General features: G+C 52.5%; 1 protein-coding gene across 11 annotated transcripts in view; it reads left to right on the top strand.

Annotated features, from left to right (window-relative positions):
• The window catches only part of LOC136049962 (protein CEPU-1), a 233,544-nt gene that overhangs the window by 127,891 nt on the left and 86,608 nt on the right, over positions 1–19,045 (top strand). For 4 of the 11 annotated variants that reach the window (XM_065738558.1, XM_065738561.1, XM_065738567.1 and 1 more), the window contains exon 2: positions 1,123–1,207. In XM_065738558.1, coding sequence (XP_065594630.1) covers positions 1,123–1,207 — 85 coding nt within the window. Of the gene's footprint in view, positions 1–567; positions 687–831; positions 1,208–19,045 lie in introns of those variants that run through there. The other 7 variants (XM_065738562.1, XM_065738560.1, XM_065738556.1 and 4 more) reach the window with 4 other exon arrangements.

Here is a 19,045-nt window from a genome sequence, read left to right as displayed (position 1 = left end):
GAAGCGAGGAGGGGAGAGGGGGGGGAGGTCCATCCCGTCCCCGCAGAGCGCGGTGCGGTGGGGGTTAAGGCGGCCGTCCCTCGCCCGAGAGCGCGCGCTCGCCGCCTGCGCGCGGCCGTGCGGTGCCGTGAGCGTGCGGGAGCCAAAGTGCCGGTCAGTGATGGAGCCGCTGCCATGACAACCCCGGGCAGTCAGCCTGCGTGCCGCGCAGGGATGCTCCCGGGCAGCTGCAGCGCCGGGGCTGGGATGCTGCCGTCCGCCTGCACCCCGTCATCCTCCTGCTCCTGAGGGTGTCCGGCATCCCAACAACGTCCGACATCCCAACATCCGACATCCCGCAGCCCTGCATCCCGCCGGGACCAGCCTGCCTTTGGGACCCCGCGCTGGGGCTGGAGGAGAGGGACTGCTGGGCACTCGGAGGGCTTTGCCCACTGTGCCTTTGTTGCTCCTGGACCCGTTCGCTAGCTCGCTGCAGGGAGTGGTGTTTTTTTGTTGGGTTTTTTTTTTTCCTGCCGTCTGTTGTTGGCTTTTCTTTCTTTTTTTTTTTTTTTTCTTTTTTTTTTTCCTTTTTTTTCCTTTTTCCCTTGTTTTTATGGACTGCCCCCGCTCGGGGAGCCGCGAACTCGGGACAAGTGTGCGTGTGCGGGGTGGGAGCGCGGCACAGCCCCCGGCGCCTCCGTGCCCAAGTGAGCCTCGGACTGCTCCGGGAAGAGCCGGCTCGCCCAGCGTCCAGCACCTTTGCCACTTCTCCTCCTCCTCTTCCTCCTCCCCCCGGCCCTCCCGTCCTCCTCCCTCACCCGAGGATACTGGGGACTCCCTCCGGATGCCGCTCGGCAGGCTCAGTGCTCGCAGGCTGCCTTTCCAGGGGCTCTCCTGATCTCCGTGGAGCTCCGCATCGCTCTCCTCCGCGCCCGCCCCGGTGGTTTTGCTCCCCCCCGTCCCCACACACACGCACCCCCTCCCTCCTCTCCCCCCTTTTCGCTCCCGGTGGCCTCGTCGGGTGTGTTTTTTGCCTGGTGGAAAAGTCCCTGCTGCCCAGGATGGGGGTCGGTGGGTGCTTAGCCCTGCCCTGGAGGTGCCTAGTCGTCCTCTGTCTCAGGCTGCTCTTCCTTGTGCCCGCAGGAGTGCCCGTGCGCAGCGGAGATGCCACCTTCCCCAAAGCTATGGACAACGTGACTGTGCGGCAAGGGGAGAGTGCCACGCTCAGGTAGGAGCCGCTGCCTCGGGGTGGGGGGGGGGGGGGGTGAGGTGGGGGGTTGGGGGGGTTCTCGTTGCATGTGCCTTTGGGACGTGCCTCAGTTTCCCCAGTCGGGGAACTAAAAAGCTGCGAGCACCGCTCCCCTCTTTGGGGCCGCGGGGGCAGGGGGGGGATGTGGGGGTGCACCTCCTGCCCAGGTCCTGCCTGCAGCGGTGCCATGGGTGCAGGGTCCCTGCTCCCCGTCCTCGCAGCAGATGGGCGCAGTGTCCTGGTCAGGGTGCTCAGCAGGGACACGAGCAGTACAAAGCTGCGTTTTAATTGCCGTGCTCGGGAGTGGTGCTTGCAACTCGGGAGAGACTTCGGTATCTGCAGGACTGGGTGTGCGCCGGGGAGCAGGGCCAAGGCAGGACAGAACAAGGGGAAGGTTTTCGGTCGGGCTCCGTTTGTCCCTTACAAATGTGAATCCTCTCCCTGTGTGTTTGCTGGGACTCAGCATCCTGCAGCCTTGCCTCTCAGCCCCTGCACCTTCTCAGGTGGAAGGGACAGAGCAGCCGTGTGCCATCCTGGTGGTTTTGTGTTGTGGCTTGGCATGGCTGGGCCACAAAGGTTGGGTGTGTGGGATCAGAGCTCACCTCCCTGTTTCTAGCTGAAATAAAAGAGCCCTTCTAAATATCTGGGCTTTCCCAAGCACCGAAAATCCTATAGCTTCACAATGGGATGTCAAAGAGGGAAGGTTTCGTGTTAAGGGAGCAAAAGCTGCAGGAGGGAGGCATGGGTACGGGCACTCTGCAAACTCACTGGGAGGAGGAGAGCTGCTCTGTTCAGGGTTCCTGCCCACAGTGCAGACACACCGAGCGTTGAACAGAAAGCAAAGGGACAGCGGCGTGAGTCAGCACGAGGGCTGCTTTCCTCCTCAGCAAGGCTGTTGGGTGGTGACACACGGGTGACAGAGCTTGCACTTGGCTTTGGGAAGCAGCCCTGCAGACAGCATTCCCATTGTGCTTCCCCTTGGGCCCGTTGCTCCTGGAAATGACCCAACTCGTGGCATTAGTTTGGTCACTGGAGAGGTGTAGCACTGCGTGTTGCAGTGGCAGTTTGGTGTTGTTTTCCTGCTGGTGTAAGGTGGGGATGGTTGGGAGCAATGAGTCGCTCTCCCGGTGCAGCCATCGATCTGTTGTTTGGGAGTTCACTTGTTCGGAATAGCAATGCCCTCCTGCCCAGCACACTGATGCTGGGAGCACAGGGAGGGGGAAAATGGTCTTCCTCTCTTTTTTTTTTCCTCCCTTCCCACTCATTTCCATGCTCGGTGGGAGGACGGCGAGGCACAGCCAAGGACTTGGAAGGAAGCATATGTCTCTGGAGGTCTCTTTTTATGGTTGTTTTTTTTTTTTTTAATCCCCCAGCTGACAAAAGGGAAAGTGAGCTGAAAAACTTTGCTGCTTCTGTGAAAGCCCCACGAGGGCTGCAATTAGTTTACTCCACGCTGGGTGCCAGCAGCCCCACGGTGCCCTCCCCACTCCGTGCCCGGCGTGCTGGTCACAGCACAGTGCATGGCTGCAGGGAGCAACCCAGGCCCAGCAAAGCACAGCCCCAGTGCTCATTGTGAGGGGTGCAGACTTTGCTCTGTGTTGCTGCATAATTGTGTTTGGGTGCTGAGGTTGGGGTGCTGTGTTTGGGGTGAGTGCTCACGTGCTCCCAAGGATGAGGAGTCAGAGTGAGGTTATGGGCACCGGAGATGTTCAGTGTTTCCTTCTGTCTTGGGATGTCTGCTGGAGCACACAGGCGTGTGTGTTGCTTTGGTTGTGGTTGCATGTGAATCTGTGGTTTGATGCTGGGATAGAGCTTGTGCCTGGGGCTGTGGTGGGTGGGTTACTCTGGGATGCAGTGGGAGCTGCAGGGATGGAGGAAGGACTTGTGGATGTGTCGGTGCCTTTGTTGATGCCCACGTCGGGCTCTGAGCTTGGGCTGCTACTGCTTTTGGGGTTATGCTTAGGGCTTGGGGATAGCACAGGGTGTCTCAGAGCTCTCTGCCTTGCTGCCTTTCGTGGTTGGTCCATCCCATCCCACACCCTGGTTGCATCCTGCCCACCCCAATAACAAGCAGCTTGCACCCTGCACTCGGCACGGAACCCAACCCAGGCGTTTCTCAGACCTCTGTAGGAGCTTTCTCAGCACCAAAACAAGAGGTTTGATTGCAGTTTCACTCTGATAGGCATCAGTCAGCACTTCCCACGCACAGCTCTGACAATGCCAGCAGTGCACACGGGTGCTTGCAGGCTTCCCCGTGAATTCAGTGCCCTGAGCAGGTGCAGATCCAACCAGAGCAGCACTTATTTCCCTGACTGCTCCCTGGTTTTCCTGGCGGGTTGATACGATGCCTTTATTCACTTTGATTCCACCGTGAAGAGTCAAACATGAGTTTAACAGGAGCCCAATCTCTTTAACCCCTATATTGCACGTGGTTCCCATGCCCTTTGCCACTGCCCTCTGCAGTGCTTTACCTGAACCTGTTTTGCAAATGCATTTTGCCCTCGTTGTGCTCTGGAAGCAGTTTTGGAGAAAGGATAACTTGGCCATCAAACAAAACAAAATCAGGCGTGTTTGTTTGCCTTCAACAGATGCAAACAGGAGGGGATCTTCCTCACAAACAGCCCCTCTGCTCTGTGGGGCTCTGTGTGGGTCCCTCCCTGCACCCACAGACCCACAGCAATGGGGCTGCACAGCCCCAGTGCGTCCCCAGCTCTGCTTCTGGCTTTGCTTGCGACGGCGTTTCTCAGAGAGGAGCTGATTGCTGAAGTGACATGTCAGCAAATCTCAGCCACCTCTCCCCCATCTCCGAGATGGAATCAGCTTAAAGTGGGGAAAAAAATATATACATATATAAAATTGTCACATGCTTGAATTATTTTTATTTTTCCTGAGTACAATTTCCATCTGAGATGAGATGCTCTCCTGATTGCTGTGCCAGGGCAGGGCTTCCCTTTATAGCTCTGCTGCCTCCAGCACGATGTGGCTTTTGGGGCTGGGGGCTCCTTGCGTGTTTCTGTCTCCATCCTAAGGCTGAGTGCCAGCTTGAGGGAGGTGTAAATCCAGCAGATGGCACTCTGGGATGGGAAGGGCTGTTAGGGTGTGGATCAGAGCCTGCAGGTACAGAGCTGTCCAGTGGGAAGGTGCTGGGGTGGCATTTCTAATTCAGTGCTATGAAATGGAAGTTCATCTGATGGTAGGTGCCCTCCGAGGTCCTATCAGCGTGTTGGTTTGCAGCCCTTGGAACATTTCCTTCCTCTGTCTCCACGAGTCATCTGCTCACATTGCAGTCTTTTGATGGTGGGACGTGCCCCTCTGCAGATTGTGTCCTACAGGAGGGGTCTGCAGACCACCCTGCTCTCACCTGCAGCTTGGGGGGGGTTGTGAAGGTTCTTTGGCCGTAGATGTGAAGGTGTCACAGGAAGGACTAGGAAGGACTTAATCTATGGCCACATCAGCAGGAGAACTGGCTAATAGAAATTGTAATGAGAATCCAGAGCCAAACAAACAAGCAAATGGGAAAATGCAATCCCCCCAATGCAATAAAGGGATTTATGCCGACAGAGGGGCCGATCCGGCGCTCATTACTGTCACCACAAGTCTTTATCCTAACTGTAATGGACTGTGGATCAGGTTGGAAGACAGCATCTTAGTCTTGCTACAACATGCAAACTGTTGACGTGCTGTGCGAGGAATAGCAATGCAGAGAGCCCTCACCCAGCAGGGAGAGTTGGCTCTTTGTTGCATGCAGCACCTCTGCAAGGCAAATGCACTGAACCCAAAGGTGAAGCATTCAGAGGTGCAAAAGCCACTGTAGGCTGAGAGCTAGGCTGGGCTGGCTGGCTGCTTGGAGCTCCTTCTGCTGGAATGCCAAGCTGCCTTCGTCTCCAGGATGTTAGGAACCTTGCCTGGAGCAAGGGTGCTTCATCTGGCAGCCAGCAGCAGTCCTGCTGGAAGGATGTCGCTGGTTTATGTGCAAATCGAGGAGATGGGAGAGCAGATGGGAGGGGATGGGTGGCTGGAGGCAAACTTTGCAGCTGTGTTGTCCCCTGGCAGAGGGGCTGGTGGTGCTGAGATGGGGACGGGGAGGGAGGGACACCTCTGGGGAGGGAAAGAAAAACGAGGGTCAGAGAGGAGACGTGTGAGTCCAGCTCTGCATGCCAATGAGGACAGAGCAAATAAGGAATAAAACCACCTTTCAACACGAGCAGCTGGTGAAATATCACAGGTTTGTTTGGTTTGTTATTTTTCCAGAGATGGGAGATTTTGACCAACGCTGCGGCCGTAAGTGGCTCTGACACCTGCATGTGTTTTATCAGACACATGCAGAGCCCCAGACATGATCCAGACATTCACTGCTTTGGGTTTTTGAGTCTGATATTAAAAAAAAATTAAGAAAAATCACGATGGGATTATTATTTTCCCTGCATTGCATTCTCTGTTCTGTGTTCTTCAGATTTCTGTTACTTTCCCATCCCTAATGAGAAGCTGTCAGGCAAAAGAAACTCCTCAAGGTATAGAGGATGGGAGCAGGGCAGCTCTGGGTTTAGGACCCGCTCCCAAAGGTGTGGACCTGTAGGTGGGCACAGCACTGACATCTGGAGTTATATTTCAGTTCTTACCCTGAAGTCGTCCAAATTCAGTACACTTCAGGCGTGAAGCTTTGCTCCTGAGCAATCCTTGTTATACTCCATCTCTGGTGCTCTCCTGTAGCCCAGTCCAAAGATCCTGAGTTCAAAGGATTATAGGGCCTAGAGGGAAAGGAAAGCACATATTTTCCATGTCCCTGTGCGCCCAGTGCTCACCTTGCAGTGACATTCCCTGGGAGCTGGGCAGGCACATCCCGCTCCTTCGAGGTGGAAAATTGGCACTTAAGTTAGAGCTTGTTACGTAAGGAAAAAAATACCTTCTTTTTCTGAAACAGATCTTTTTTTGCAAGAAAAACCTGTTTCTTTCTTGTGCACTTTGCCTGGAAAGTGTTGACTCCAGAATCTCCTTGTTGGGAAGGGGGTGGGTTTGGGTTTGGTTGAAAGAATGTATGATTTTTTGCAGCCTGGGTTTGAGTTGGTTGAAGTGTTTCGTCAAATTTTACAAGAAACATTTTGATTCATCCGGAGCAGACGTGAAGTTTTAGGACTTCTTATGGGAAACAGTGCAATTTTGACTCCATCCAGAGTCAGAAGGGAAGAATTCCTGGAATCAGTTCCCCTTCGGCTGCAAAAAAAAAATGCTTTCCTGCCCACCTCTGAGCTGCTTTGTGGTCTGAAATCAATTTTTCCCTCTTACTACATCCTTCCTATTGCTTCTCGAGCTGCAGGAGCTGTTGTGCTTTGCCTTGAACAAGGTTTCTGTTGGATATCAGCTTGCAAAGGCCACGCTTCAGGCTGTCCAGTGCACACTGTGACCCCGTTTGCTCAGCACTTTGCTGCAGTGTGAAAGTCAGGGCAGGACGTGGTGGTGTGGGGAGGGAGCAGTGTGGGTACATGAGTCCAAGGCACTCCAGTGTGTGTCTGAGATGTGATTTAGTCCTCTGCACACACACTGTGAGGGGCACAAGGCAGCGTTACCCTTGACTTCCCTCTCCCCACGTGGTGCTTATGCTCTGTGGCATGGCAGGATGTGGCCAGAAGGCCAAAATCCCACCTTGGGTTGTTATTGCTCTGTCGTGGAGATGGATGTTGGAGGGAGATGCCTTCACTGGTGCACGTCAGCTACATCTCCTAAATTTCCCTGCTTGTCCTTGGCTGGTGGAGGACAGCAGCTGCAATCTCCTTGCTGGTTTACAGCCAGCAGCACGCAGGCTGCTGATGTTGCTTAGCCAGAATTGGGGCTTTGACCCCCAGCACGTGCCTGGGAACAGCATGTGAGACACTGTGGCTATCTAGAGACCCACCTGCACTGTCTTCAAGTGGACAAGATCATGAGGGGATGAATACTTTCCTGGGCCTTCTAGAAAAGACCTAAGGCTTGGTGGCCAGGAGTCACATGGGAGAAACTCCATCCTCTGTGGTAGGACCCAGTTTGGGAGGTGCACCATGATCCCATAGAGGTGCTGGATGGAAGGATGCAATGCCATGTCCTGGCGCAGGCAGCACTGAGGATGTTTGTGCAGCCCAAAGGATGGGATGGGGATGTGTCTGCTCTTATTGCTGCTTCCCTTCACCTTGCCAGCTGCCACTGATTTAACTTAACCCAGGTCTGGGCTGGGTGTGAGCAGGGAGATGTATCCTTGGAGCCTCTTGCTCATCATACCCATACTGTTAGGAGCATATTCTAAAGCTTCAGGCAGCCTGGATGCTTCTCCTCCTAACAAGCCTGACCAGAGATAGGAAACTGATGCCTCTGTGATGTGAAGTCTTGATTCCAATCTCATTTTTCAGCACCTCCAAACTGCCCTCCCCTGGCCCTGGAGTGGCTTAGTCCCACGTATCGGGTGTTCCTGCAGTCAGCACCTATAGCCTCACTGTGCTGTGCTGATGTGATGCAGGCAGTATAGAAATCAGCACATGACATCTCCCTCTCTACGCTGCTGTAAAATTAGCTTCATCTCAAGTGGCAGAAAATGATCATATCCTCGCTTGAGGGCGATGAAGAATATTCCTGAGTCACTGCTAGTGATGAAACAGGCAGAAAATCCGGAGTGATACACAACTGCCCACTCAGTTTTAATCGCCGAGGCCATTTGCTGCTGCAGAGCCCAGGGAAGTGCTTCCTCCTCCTCTCCCTCGTCCCCATCCATCACCTGCAGTGCCGGTCCCAGTGCTGGGCCATGAGCAGTGAGTGTTCCTTTGTGTTCCCTGGGAGGAGCAGAGGGGGTAGGAGCTTTGTTTCCATGAAGTACAGGAGCAAATCAAAGCAGCCTCTGTTCCTCAGTTCTCCTCCTGTGAATTCTGCAGCCTCCTCCCAGCTCACCTTCATCCCCACAAATCTCCCCTCTGCTCGTGTCTCAGAAGCAGCCGCTGTGCCCGTCAGCTTTGGTTCAAAGCTATCTCCTTGGATTTTTATGTTGCCGCCTTGGAATAAAGCACCGTCTTTCCTGCAAGTGCCAGCTCAGTGCTTGGGAAACGCCTTGCCAAATTTGCTGGTGGCTAGGCCAAGAAAACCCTTCAAAACACTGCTGATCAGAAGCAGAGCACAGCAATGCTTTCGTTCCCTGCATATGCTCGCTGACAGCTTGCGAGAGCGGAGCGCTCCTCGAAGGAGCTCATGCAGCCATGCTGTGCCATGCTATGTCATGCCATGCTGTGCCATGCCATGCTGTGCCATGCTATGTCATGCCATGCTGAGCTGTGCCATGCTGTGCCATGCTGAGCTGTGCCATGCCATGTCATGCTGTGCTGTGCCATGCTTTGATGTGCCATGCCATGCTGTCCCCACCCCCAGCTTGCAGATGCACTGGAGATGTAAGGCCTGTAAAGGCTCGTAGGACTTGTCAGTATTTATCCCTTAACCTGATTGTAGATGTTCTCTATCCTGCACGTTTGCCAGGATATGCGATTCAGACAAAGCTCTCCTGGTGTCACACTTCTGCTAGCATAGCTTAATGTCTCCCACAGCCTGCGAGGGGAATACGCTCTGCTGGCAAAAGCACAGATGTGCAGGCATAAAAGTGTCAGAGCAGGAGTTTTGCCAGTGCAAAGCCACTGCAGAAGCTCGCTCCGCAGATGCATCCTGCCACACCAGCAGAGCTATTCTGCACCAATTGGCCAAAGCTGGGCACGTTCCTGCAGATCTCCTCTCCGTAATCCCCCGGCTCTGAGTGCCGTGCACTGATTTGTTGTGGTGATGGTGTCAGTGTGAGCAGGTGCAGAGCTGCAGGACGTACGCCAAGCAGCTTGCCGTGGAGGTTGTTCTGATGTGCTTCATCCAGGCAGCACACGGTGCAGTGAATGCGTGTTTTTCCCCCTCCTTCGTTTCCACATCTCTTCCCCAAAGCCATCCAGGTGCTGGCTGCTGCCTTGTGGGTGAGGCTTCACCTCGGGGGGGGGTGGGCTGAGCAGTTTGGGATTGCTGAGTGCTGTGTTGACCATCCCCTCTGGCATTCTGCTTACGCCAGCTATTGGCACACGTGGAAACTGGATATCTGTACCGGTATAGAGGTGTAATGCATGGAAACAGAATACCTATCAAAGGGTAAAAAGTACAGAGGTATAACACGTGGAAACGGAATATCCATCATCTGTGTCGTTACGGAGGTATACGGGCATAGAGGCACAGAATTATATAGGTGTGGAGATATGGAGATGTATACTTGGTGCACAGCTAATGAACGGAGATAGATGCAGCGCAGGGGAGCAGTAATTCCTGCAGATTCCTGCAGGTACCCTGAGAGATGCAGGGTGCAGAGCTGCAGGCAGCAGGAGCGGTGCAGATGGCGAGCACCTGCAGGGAAGCAGTGCTGGGGTGAGGCAGAGTTGGGGGCACCTGGGGGAGGTGGGGGCTCAGGCATTGGGAAGTGCTCTCATCTTTCCTCTGTGCTGCCAAGCACTGTGCGTCGCTCCCGCTGTGATTCTGAAGCAGCCCAGGAGAAATCAGGGGGATAGCAAGGGAGGGAGGGCTGCGGCTTTGTTTTGTGGCATTTATTTTGTTTTCTTTCTTGGCACAAGAAGGGAGAAATAAAGTTGGATTTCAAGTGGAGTTGTTGCAGTAATGGGGGGAAATGAGAAATGCTCTTCAGCTGCCTTCTCCCTCCTCATGTCCCCATAAATAACCCTTCTCATGCAGAGACGGCTCGGCTCTTACTTAGAGAGCCCATTTTGGCTGCCTTTATTTGTTTTGCTGCAGCTCGAGGGCTGCTTTCCTGAGAGCAGAGCACCTTGTTGGGGCCCAGCAGCCCTGGGGCTGCTCCTTGGAAAGCCAAATGCTCAGAGCTGGTTTCTGGGGAGCCCCTGTGTTTGCACGGCATGCTGCTGTCTGTCCCCCACTTTCCAGCCCTTTGTAAGCCCTTCAGCAGCACCCAGTCTTCATAACACCATGCAGTGGCTTTATCCAGCAGTGTAGCAGAGCTTGCAAATTGCATTCAGGGACCGAGGGACAAGTACTGTCATTGTGAGATGAGGATGGATCTCCATCCATTGGGCTGATGCAGTGTAGCTGAGCCACGAAGTCATTCAGACCTTCCTTGTGAACTGATGGAAGCAGGGTATAGGTGCTCACTCTCCTCTGCGTGTCCTCTTTCACTTCACTGTTTCTGACTTTTGTTGATCAGCGGACTGATTTCCTGCAAGTTTTAAAGAGGGCTGGAAGTTATATGCTCATAAATTCCATGAGAGGCAGGTAGATGTCTTCAATGATCCCTGTGTGTCCTTTCCAGTTTGGGGTACTCTGTGGCACCGTGTTGACAGACCCCATTAGCTGTCTGAAATAATGAGGGGATGAGCTCAGCTCTCGTACAAGACACCTGAGGCTCAAAGAGTGGGATCACAGTATCATCAAGGTTGGAAAAGACCACCGACATCATCGAGTTCAACCCTAATCCCCATGAGCATTGGCGTGATCTGGGATTCAAGGGAAGAGGGATCTTCAGACTGAGCTAGTGTTACCTAAGATGCCCAAATGCATGGGAAACTACTGTGGTGTGCATGGAGGTGCTCGTTAGGGATGCATCCAGTGTGTGAGGCAAACAGAGAAGATGGTGCAGTGTTGACGGGGACGATCTGCCAGTCCTGGTGTCAGGAAGCAGCAGCAAAAGCTCAGGGTTTTGTTCTGCCCGCTGCTGATATCCAGTGGGAGATGCTGCACTTTGCTAGAAGATGGCACCAGCTGGTGTCTGTGGCATTGCTGGAGCTGGCTGGCTCACCCTTCATTCAAGGGGGGAAAAACAGCACAGCAGCAATGACAAGGGGAAAAAAAACCCAACAACCCCATAGCTCGCTTTCCAGAAGTTCCTAATGCTGCAGCAGGAGATAAAAGAAATAAAAAAGCGAGGGAAAGAGGGAGAAAATGCATTTATGAGCTCTCAAGCTAACAGCATGCAACTCTCATATTATTTTTCCTTCTTAGCCTTTGAAACAGCACAACGGCCCGGAGCCTTCCCGGCAGATGGACAATGTGCATGCCTTAACCACTTAACAGCCATTAGCCTAATTTCACATACTGGAGCCAAATTAAATAATAAGTAAGAGGCTATGAAAAGCTGGTTTGGAGCCTGTGTTACTGCCTTTCACTTGATAACCTTCTCATAAACAGATGCTCTCTCTCTACCCTATTAACCTTGTCTGAGAGCAAGTTTTGGGGGGGGAGGGGTTGGCAAGGCAAACAAGCCAGACCCCAGTGGTGAGAGCAGGGACAGATGTTGGGGGGGGAGGAAGATGTGCAGGGGCCAGATGTGCGGGTCTGCAGTTTTCTTCCCCCCATAGCTGCTGAGCAATGGCCTGTTCTTGCATCCAGGTCGTTCCCACGTGCCAAAAGATTCCTCTGGCTCACTTGAGCCCATCTGCACCTGCTGGGAGAGGCTGCTCCGCAGGCGTGGGGCTGGGGGCAGATGTGCTTTGCTTTGTGGAGCCCTATCCCTGTTTGGCCACGGGGCAGTGCTCCCACAGGGTGCTTCTCCAGCTGCAGTCCGTGGGAGAGATGCTTTGCTGGGTGCAGGGTTTCCAGCAGTTTCTTGCTGCTGTGCTCATTGCACACCGAGGTCCGGAGGAGAGATGTGACCTCTTTGCTCGCATGGAAATGTGACTTTTGTTCCTTGTTGGTTTTGCTCCTTCCTCTAAGCTGTCAACAAGGCTCTGCTTTCATATGCAAAATCCGTCATCTGCTTGGCACGGCAGCCAGCTTTCTTACAAGTTCGCTTCATTTTGGTCCAAGCAGGAGTAAATTACTGCAGCCTGTGGCTGGGATGCCGGGAAGGGCTCTGTGCTGGTGGGCTCTGCGCTTCGAATGAGGCTGAATCTCATTCTGTGTGGCCTTTCCCTCCACGGGGCAATGCAGAGTCCCTCTCCTATACCTGGCTGCCTGTCTGTATGAGGCTTGTAGGTACTTAATGTCTTTGAGCCATCTGTTCTTCTGTCAAATTTAGTTAAAATTGGCCAAAGACTTCACAAATTATTGGGGAATATTGCTAGACAGAGGCACAGAGGCAAAGAGCACGAATGCAGTAGCTCATTCCGGTAGGAATCTGGGCTGAAAACACACCAGGGTATATTACGTAGTGAAGAGACAGCTGGAGAGATGGGGTCCACATCCAACCTTGCCCCAGTGTGGGGGATGCTTGGCTCTGGGTTTAAGGCTCAGGTCTGTTTTGGGTGCTCTTCTGCCGAGACGGGCTTTGCTTTGGGTAGGATGTGACCCTCGTTCCCAAGGCAGTGAATCAGGTTACCCAAAACGTTTTCTCTGGGGCTCCCAGGAGTTAGGTGCCTGATTTAGGCAAGACTTGGGGAGCTAGAGGGACTACCCATCCCTCCAAGCCCACCTCTCCTCTCGTGGGTTGATGCTCATTGTGGAGCTGCCTTTCTCTTCTCTTTGATGCAGATGACCAGCACGGGCTAAGGTGAGATGGGATCATCTGTTCCAAGAGGGGAAAAGCAAAGGCACCATCAAAAAATCCCCCTCGAAGGCTTGGGTGGCTCTCAATCAATTAGCATTTCAGTAGGAGCGCAGAAAAGCACGAGCAATCTGGGATAGTTGCTCATGTAACTGCAGGTGTCGGGGATGATGGATGTCTGCATCTGAGCATGTTGTCTAGTCCCCCTTTGCAATCGCTGGAGAGCAATGGGCCTTTTTAGGGTGCAATTCATCGCAGTCTAAGGCAGATGTCTAAAATAGGTCAGACAGATTGTGTCCTAGCAGTGCCTTTTTCTCTCCATTTGCTGTAAAATGGGGTCCAAATGGCTAGCTTGCATGTCGATGTGATAAATCCCAACCCAGGCATTTAGGAGAAGGAATAGGATCAAAAAAGGAAATATCTAACATTGATCAGAGTGTGGTATGAGAGCCAAGCGTACAATTTCAGCGAGTAAGCTGCAGAGCAGTACCAGATACTTCATCAAGCAGAAGCAGGGCAAGAACAGAGGGTTGGTTTTTTTTGGTGTTTTTGTTTCATTACGTTTTAGGGTGTTTTTTTGGATGCTGAGTCCATCTGCATCTCATCCCTCTAACTTCCAGAAGCCTCAGCTAAGCAGTTCTGGAGGAGGCTTGTCATTAGGCTTGTCATTAGCTACCTCACACAGCAACCTGCGAGTTCATTAGTATTCTTTTAGTGCTAACGAAATGTCCGAGCTGCATCTTTTCTGCATGAGAGGCTGAAATGCCTTTAGCAGTAAGGGAAAACCAAAGCCAGTGCTGTGCAGACCACCCGGAGCAGCCCTGCTCTGCCAGCAAGGCTCTGCTTGTGTCAGCGTGGCAAAGTGACCCCCAGGAGCAAAAGCAAAAAGCTGGCACAAAGGGAATTTTGTCTGTATGAATGCATCTGCACCCTTTACAGATGCATCTGCAGTGAGGGCTCTGCTAACGGGGCTGGTAGAGCTGAGGTTCGTGTTGGGCTGTGTTAAGGATGTCCTGCCCTCTCCTCCTCCTGCAGGAACCTATGGGTGTGCCTGGCCCTGCTGCATTCTTTGGGTCCCTGTGTGCTGGCATGATGGAGGGAATTGAGGTGCATGGGGTGAGAAAGGAAAGCCAGCACCGAGGCCGTCGCTGTGCCCTGCCTGGCTAAGAGGCTTTCATTGATTTTTGTTTTCTTCAATGGAAACAGAACTGACATCCATTAACCAGCCTCACAGCCTCTCCGGGGCGGGGGATGGAGGCGGCAGAGGCTTTATTGCTGATGTTTCCTTCTTGGCTTGTGCACTGCTCTCCCGCTGCTCACCAGTAATGCTCAGCAGCTCAGGCTGCGACCTGGGAGGTGCAGAAGGCTTCGAGAGAAGAACAGGACAAACAGGAGGTGGGAGTGAAGCTCTCCTGATCTGACGTATCCCCGGCGTGTGTCTGTGTTTTGGGAGGCCCTCTCTTTATTTAACCACCTTGGGCATCGTCAGGTAGCTCTGCCAGCAGCCATGGGGAGGATAGGTGGGACAGTCCATCCCTTCTGGCTGTGCAGGGCAGCTCTGATGCTTTCAGTGCCTGCAAAGTGATGCAGACACACTGGGGTGGTGAGCAGCGGGATGCAGAGGGAGCTCCCAGTTGTGTCAGTGGGTGCTGCCCCTCTAATTGAATCGCTCGAGCTTCGTCTCAGGTTTGTCTAAGAGCAGCCTGAGGCTGCATGGAAGCCAAAGAATTAATATGTATTTAAATTATGATGTAGATTAAGCTCGTATAGATCATGTGTAAACCCACGTTTGATGTCAGGATATTGCCTGCTGAACTCTCAGCAGAATATTTTGCTCAGCATTGTCTCTGTTTACTTCTCCCCCTTACTTCTGGTGTTCATGTTTCCCATCAGGAGCTGTCACTGCTCTGCTCTGCAATCACTGTGCTTCGAATTCTGTTGCAGAAGTTTTCTTTGGGGGGTTGGTTTTTAATATACTGTTTATGAGGAAGCCTGATTTTGGGAACGGAGCAGCAGAGCATTTCTGCAAGGGGAAGATCTCAGGAAATAACACAGGAATGAACCAGCAGAGGGGAGGGATTGCTGGACCGCTCTGGACGATGAGTGCTGCAGCAATACCTTTGGGTTTTAATGTAGGAATGATTGGTGCTGGGATGTGCCTCTGTTTTGGGAAGGACAGGAGCTTCCTCACTCACTCTCCATTCCTTTGTGCTTGAGAGGAAGGCTAAGCTGGTGGCTGCAGAGCCCAAACTTTGAGGCTGTGGTTCTGCCAGCGGTTTCCAGGCAGGGCTGGTGGCACACAGGGCACTCCCAGCACTGCCTCCAGCAGCTTCCCTTCAAGACTGAGCTGCTGAGGGGAGCAAACAAGCCCTGGCAGCAGCCCCGAAGAAAACCATGGAAAACATCCAGCTCTGAGGAGCTTAATGGGAAGTTATTAGCTTGAATGTCCTCCTTATTGTGGAGGCCGGGCTGCGTTATCATCCTGACAACTCTGAGAAATTGATGTCCCTTCGGTGGGAAGCTGAGCAGAGGTTTTGTGGTTCCTTGGGAGCCTTCGCTTGGGTTGACCTTCCCTCTGGGTGCTGGGCTCAGATCTTGGGAGAAATAACAGAGGTGGAACTGAGGGGACTGAAAATACCGATGGCGTTTGGTGGCATTTGGTGCTGTAGCTGATGCCTGCACTCACATCCCATTGCAGGGCAGTGCGTTGTGGCCACGGGTTGGCCCTGGTGAGGCTTTCTTGCTTTGCTGAATGAAAAGTGTGACACAACTCACAGCGCTGGGAAATCCAGAGCCTGAGCGAGGGCGAGTTGATGTACCTGCGGTTGCTGCAGGTGGAGTGCAGTGAGGTTTATTTCAAGGAGAATCGAGTCATTGTTTTGGGGAAATGAAGCTGCTTGCAGGAGTGGTGCATGGGGTTTGGTTTTGGAGGTGTGCACTGTGGCTGAAGCACAGGGCAGCTTCCCTGGCTCGTTCCTCTGCAACACTTCCACCCAAGCAAATGCTGTGTGCGTCTCAGCTCCCTCTAAAACAAGAGGATACGTGCTCACTGTCTTGGAAACATGAGCAAACTGTTAGCATCTTTAAGAGCTCTCCACCATCTTCAAATAAAATGCAAAGCATTACTTCATTAGGCTCATACCTGCAGAGACAGGGGCAGTCAGGGCAAGCTGTCAGGTCCGGTTTCCTCCTGGAGCAAATCCTTGCTTGCTGCTCTGCTCTGAAATTGTTTTCCAAGTCGATTTGAGGATGCTGTTGGGAATAGCAGAGGACACCTTCCACGTGGTGGCAACAAGCATCCTGGGAGAGCTGCTTTCGGGAGACATGGTGCTTCGGTGGCAGGACATGGTGTGAGCTGCGGAGATTTCCTGGCCCCGGCCTCCCCAGGGAGGTTTAAAACTTTTAGTGCCTCCTTGCTTGGATGTACTTAGCAACAAAGAGATGTCAATTATTTAAAGATACAGGAAGACATGAAAGCCATTAGGAAGGGACTTGGCAACCCCCGGAGACATTGCAGTCTTCTCCATGCTTCTCCGAAAGAGAGTGTACAGAGCTGGCTGCAAAAAGCTGCAGTGGCAGAGGGGGGGAGCTTGGGATGACACAAGCAAGGATAGGAACGACCTCAGGTCAGAGCTGGCTTGCAAGCAGCCTCAAAGCTCTGGTTTGCAGTCTGGGGGCAGTGAGGGGCTCTTTGTAGATTGGTGTGGTCCTTAAGGGAAGGGAGAGCAGCACAGCATGTACAAGGCAGGCTGATCCCATAAGACAGAATGATGCAGGAGGGTTTTATCCAGCCCTGCATTGTCTCCTTGGAGGAGGGCTGGCCCCATGCAGTATGCAGACATGCAGCAAAAGGAGAGCCTCAGCTGCATGCATTGCTTGTGTTTCTTGCCTCATCATCCTGCCAGGAGCCTGAATTTGTGTGACACCTGTTGAGCTGAAGAGGTGTCTCAGACCTCGTGCAAAGCAAGGGTTTGGGTACTGCCAGTTTTGAATATGCAAGAGCAGAGCTGTAACGTGCTCAGGAATGACTCGTGCTCTGTCTTACCCACTCTAACAAGGCAGGCAGAAGGTCAGGACAGTCTAAGGTTGGATATTAGGAAACATTTCTTCTCCAAGCGAGCTGCCCAAGGAGGGAGGTGGTGGGATCACTGTCCCTGGGGGTGCCCCATAACCATGGGGATATGGCACTGGGGGATGTGGTCAGTGGGCAGAGTGGGATGGGTTGGATTAGATTACATAATCTTAGAGTTATTTTCCAGCTGTTATGATTCTATGAGCATTGGCCTTTCCTATTGCTTCTCCAGGTCTTGTGGAGCTCGTTTCCAGTCCTGGTCATGATGGGGAAGGCCACAGCCTGGCATGCCTTTCCTTTTCCTTGTCTGGCCATTTGTGCTGGGGGAGGGACATTTCTCCTCTCCATCACCAGGTGCTGCTCACAAAAAGGGTTTGGTAGTCCGTGGCACAGCTCCACGTGGGATAGTTGTCACCATTTTGCATTGTGTTGTGATTGCACGTAGCTGGCAAGATTTCTTTCTTTGAAAGGAGAAGTGGCTTACAGGGAGGATGCTTAGGAAGCTGTTCTATGCAGAGAGGAATTTCTGTTCAGAGAGAGATCTTGGTGGTTTATGGGGAGGTTAATCTCACCGACTTCAGCCCTATAAAACTTAGTCATGTAATCAGCCTCTGCAGTGATTGCAGAGCAGCTAGCAGCTTTCTGTGAGATATCTGCAGCAGTGTAGGGATGGACAGCAGAGGAAAGCAGCTCCCGGGCAAAAGAGATCACCTCGTGCCTTTGGAGCTGTCATAATGCATAAATAAAGTTTAATTGCAGCTTGAGTGGAGATGGTGGTCCTGTAGTGTGTCCCAGGAGCTCCCTGCCTGGGCTGAAGATGGAGAAAGAGCCAATGGGCGACCACTGGGTCTTCCACAATGGCAAAATCTCTTCTTTACACAGAGCAAGCACATTTGATTTATTACAACGAGGACTGAAAATAGTACTGGAGCAGTGGGAGAATTAAAAACATGCATGGCATGTATATGATACGGAATAACTAATCTTTCCTGACATTTACTGTCAATCATGAGAGAAGAGAAGATAACTAACTCTGCCTCTCATGTTCTCTGGTCTACAGTCTTCAGTCATGAAGATAAATGTCAGGCATCAGCTGTCCTTTAGTGCAGCCATATCCTGGCAGGCAGCAAGGTTCCAACAAATCCTTGTGCTGGAAGGTGAGTCTTTGTGGAGCACTGCTCACACCCCAAAACCCTCAGGATGAACCTCTGGGATGAGTAGCAGTGTGTGTTGGGCCCAGAAGGCATGGATGTGCAGAGAGCTGGGCTTCAGAGGAGCCCCTTGTGCTGCTGCAATGCCCATGGATGCTCCTGTCCTCCACATGGCAGCCCTTGTGCTCAGCCTGGTGCAGGATCTCTTCTGGTGACAGCCGGATCCATTTCCATATGCAAACCCATTGCTTTTTTTTTCTCTCTCTGAAGAAGTAATAATGCCTTTTTAGGTCATCTGAAATCATTTTCCCATTCATCCTAGAGCTCTTGAATTATTTCTGAGGGAAGGGAAAGCATGGAGAAAGATAAAAACGTGGGATTTTTATTATTATTATTATTATTGAATATTTCATTTGAATTGAGGGAAGGGGGCAAACACACAGCCCTTGTCGATTTAAATTGAACTGCTTAACTCGAGTTATTTCAGAAGGAGCGTTACGTGGAGGAGGTTTGGGCTCAGTCACCGGGGAGAGAAAATAACATTTTGGAGCTGGTTTTTCTTTTTGGGGGGTGAGGAGGGCATCTCCCCAGCTTCATTCCCCATACAGAATGAGCCAGAGGAGGGGCACGGAGGTCCCAGGAGCAGGATTGTGTCCTCGTTGAGTGGTGCAGGGAGGGAGCGTGGCTGCAGTAGGTACCCAGGCATTTGGGGGAAGTGTTTATTGACATTTGCAAACATTATTTCCCTCGTAGAGGTGCCTACAAGGGCAGCGTTAGCATTACTACCATTAATAATAAATTACAGTAGTACAGTAAGATGTGTACATCTGTACTCCGTGTCATTCACTGCATCTCCCCGTGCTATGCAGAGGAGGAATTGTAAGCACGTGCGGGGAGGGTAAATACGAGATGGGGAGATGAGGTGGAGATCAGGCAGTGCTTTTTGTCCCCTTTTGTCCTTATTCCTCCGGCAGTTGTAGTTCCCATTTAACCCAGATCCAGGCTCTTGGGGCTGCAGGTGGGGCTGTGTGGGTCAGTTCTGCCCCAGTGAGCAGTTCTGCACTGCAGAGCTGCCCAGGGAGGGCTGGGATCACCATCCCTGGGGTGTTTCAGAG

This window comes from Cyrtonyx montezumae, unplaced genomic scaffold (assembly GCF_038088225.1).
Source record: "Cyrtonyx montezumae isolate F1298 unplaced genomic scaffold, pur_monq_1.0 scaffold_22, whole genome shotgun sequence".
NCBI lineage: Eukaryota > Metazoa > Chordata > Aves > Galliformes > Odontophoridae > Cyrtonyx > Cyrtonyx montezumae.
Note: the sequence above shows the minus strand (reverse complement) of the source record. Positions and strands in the feature narration are given on the sequence as shown.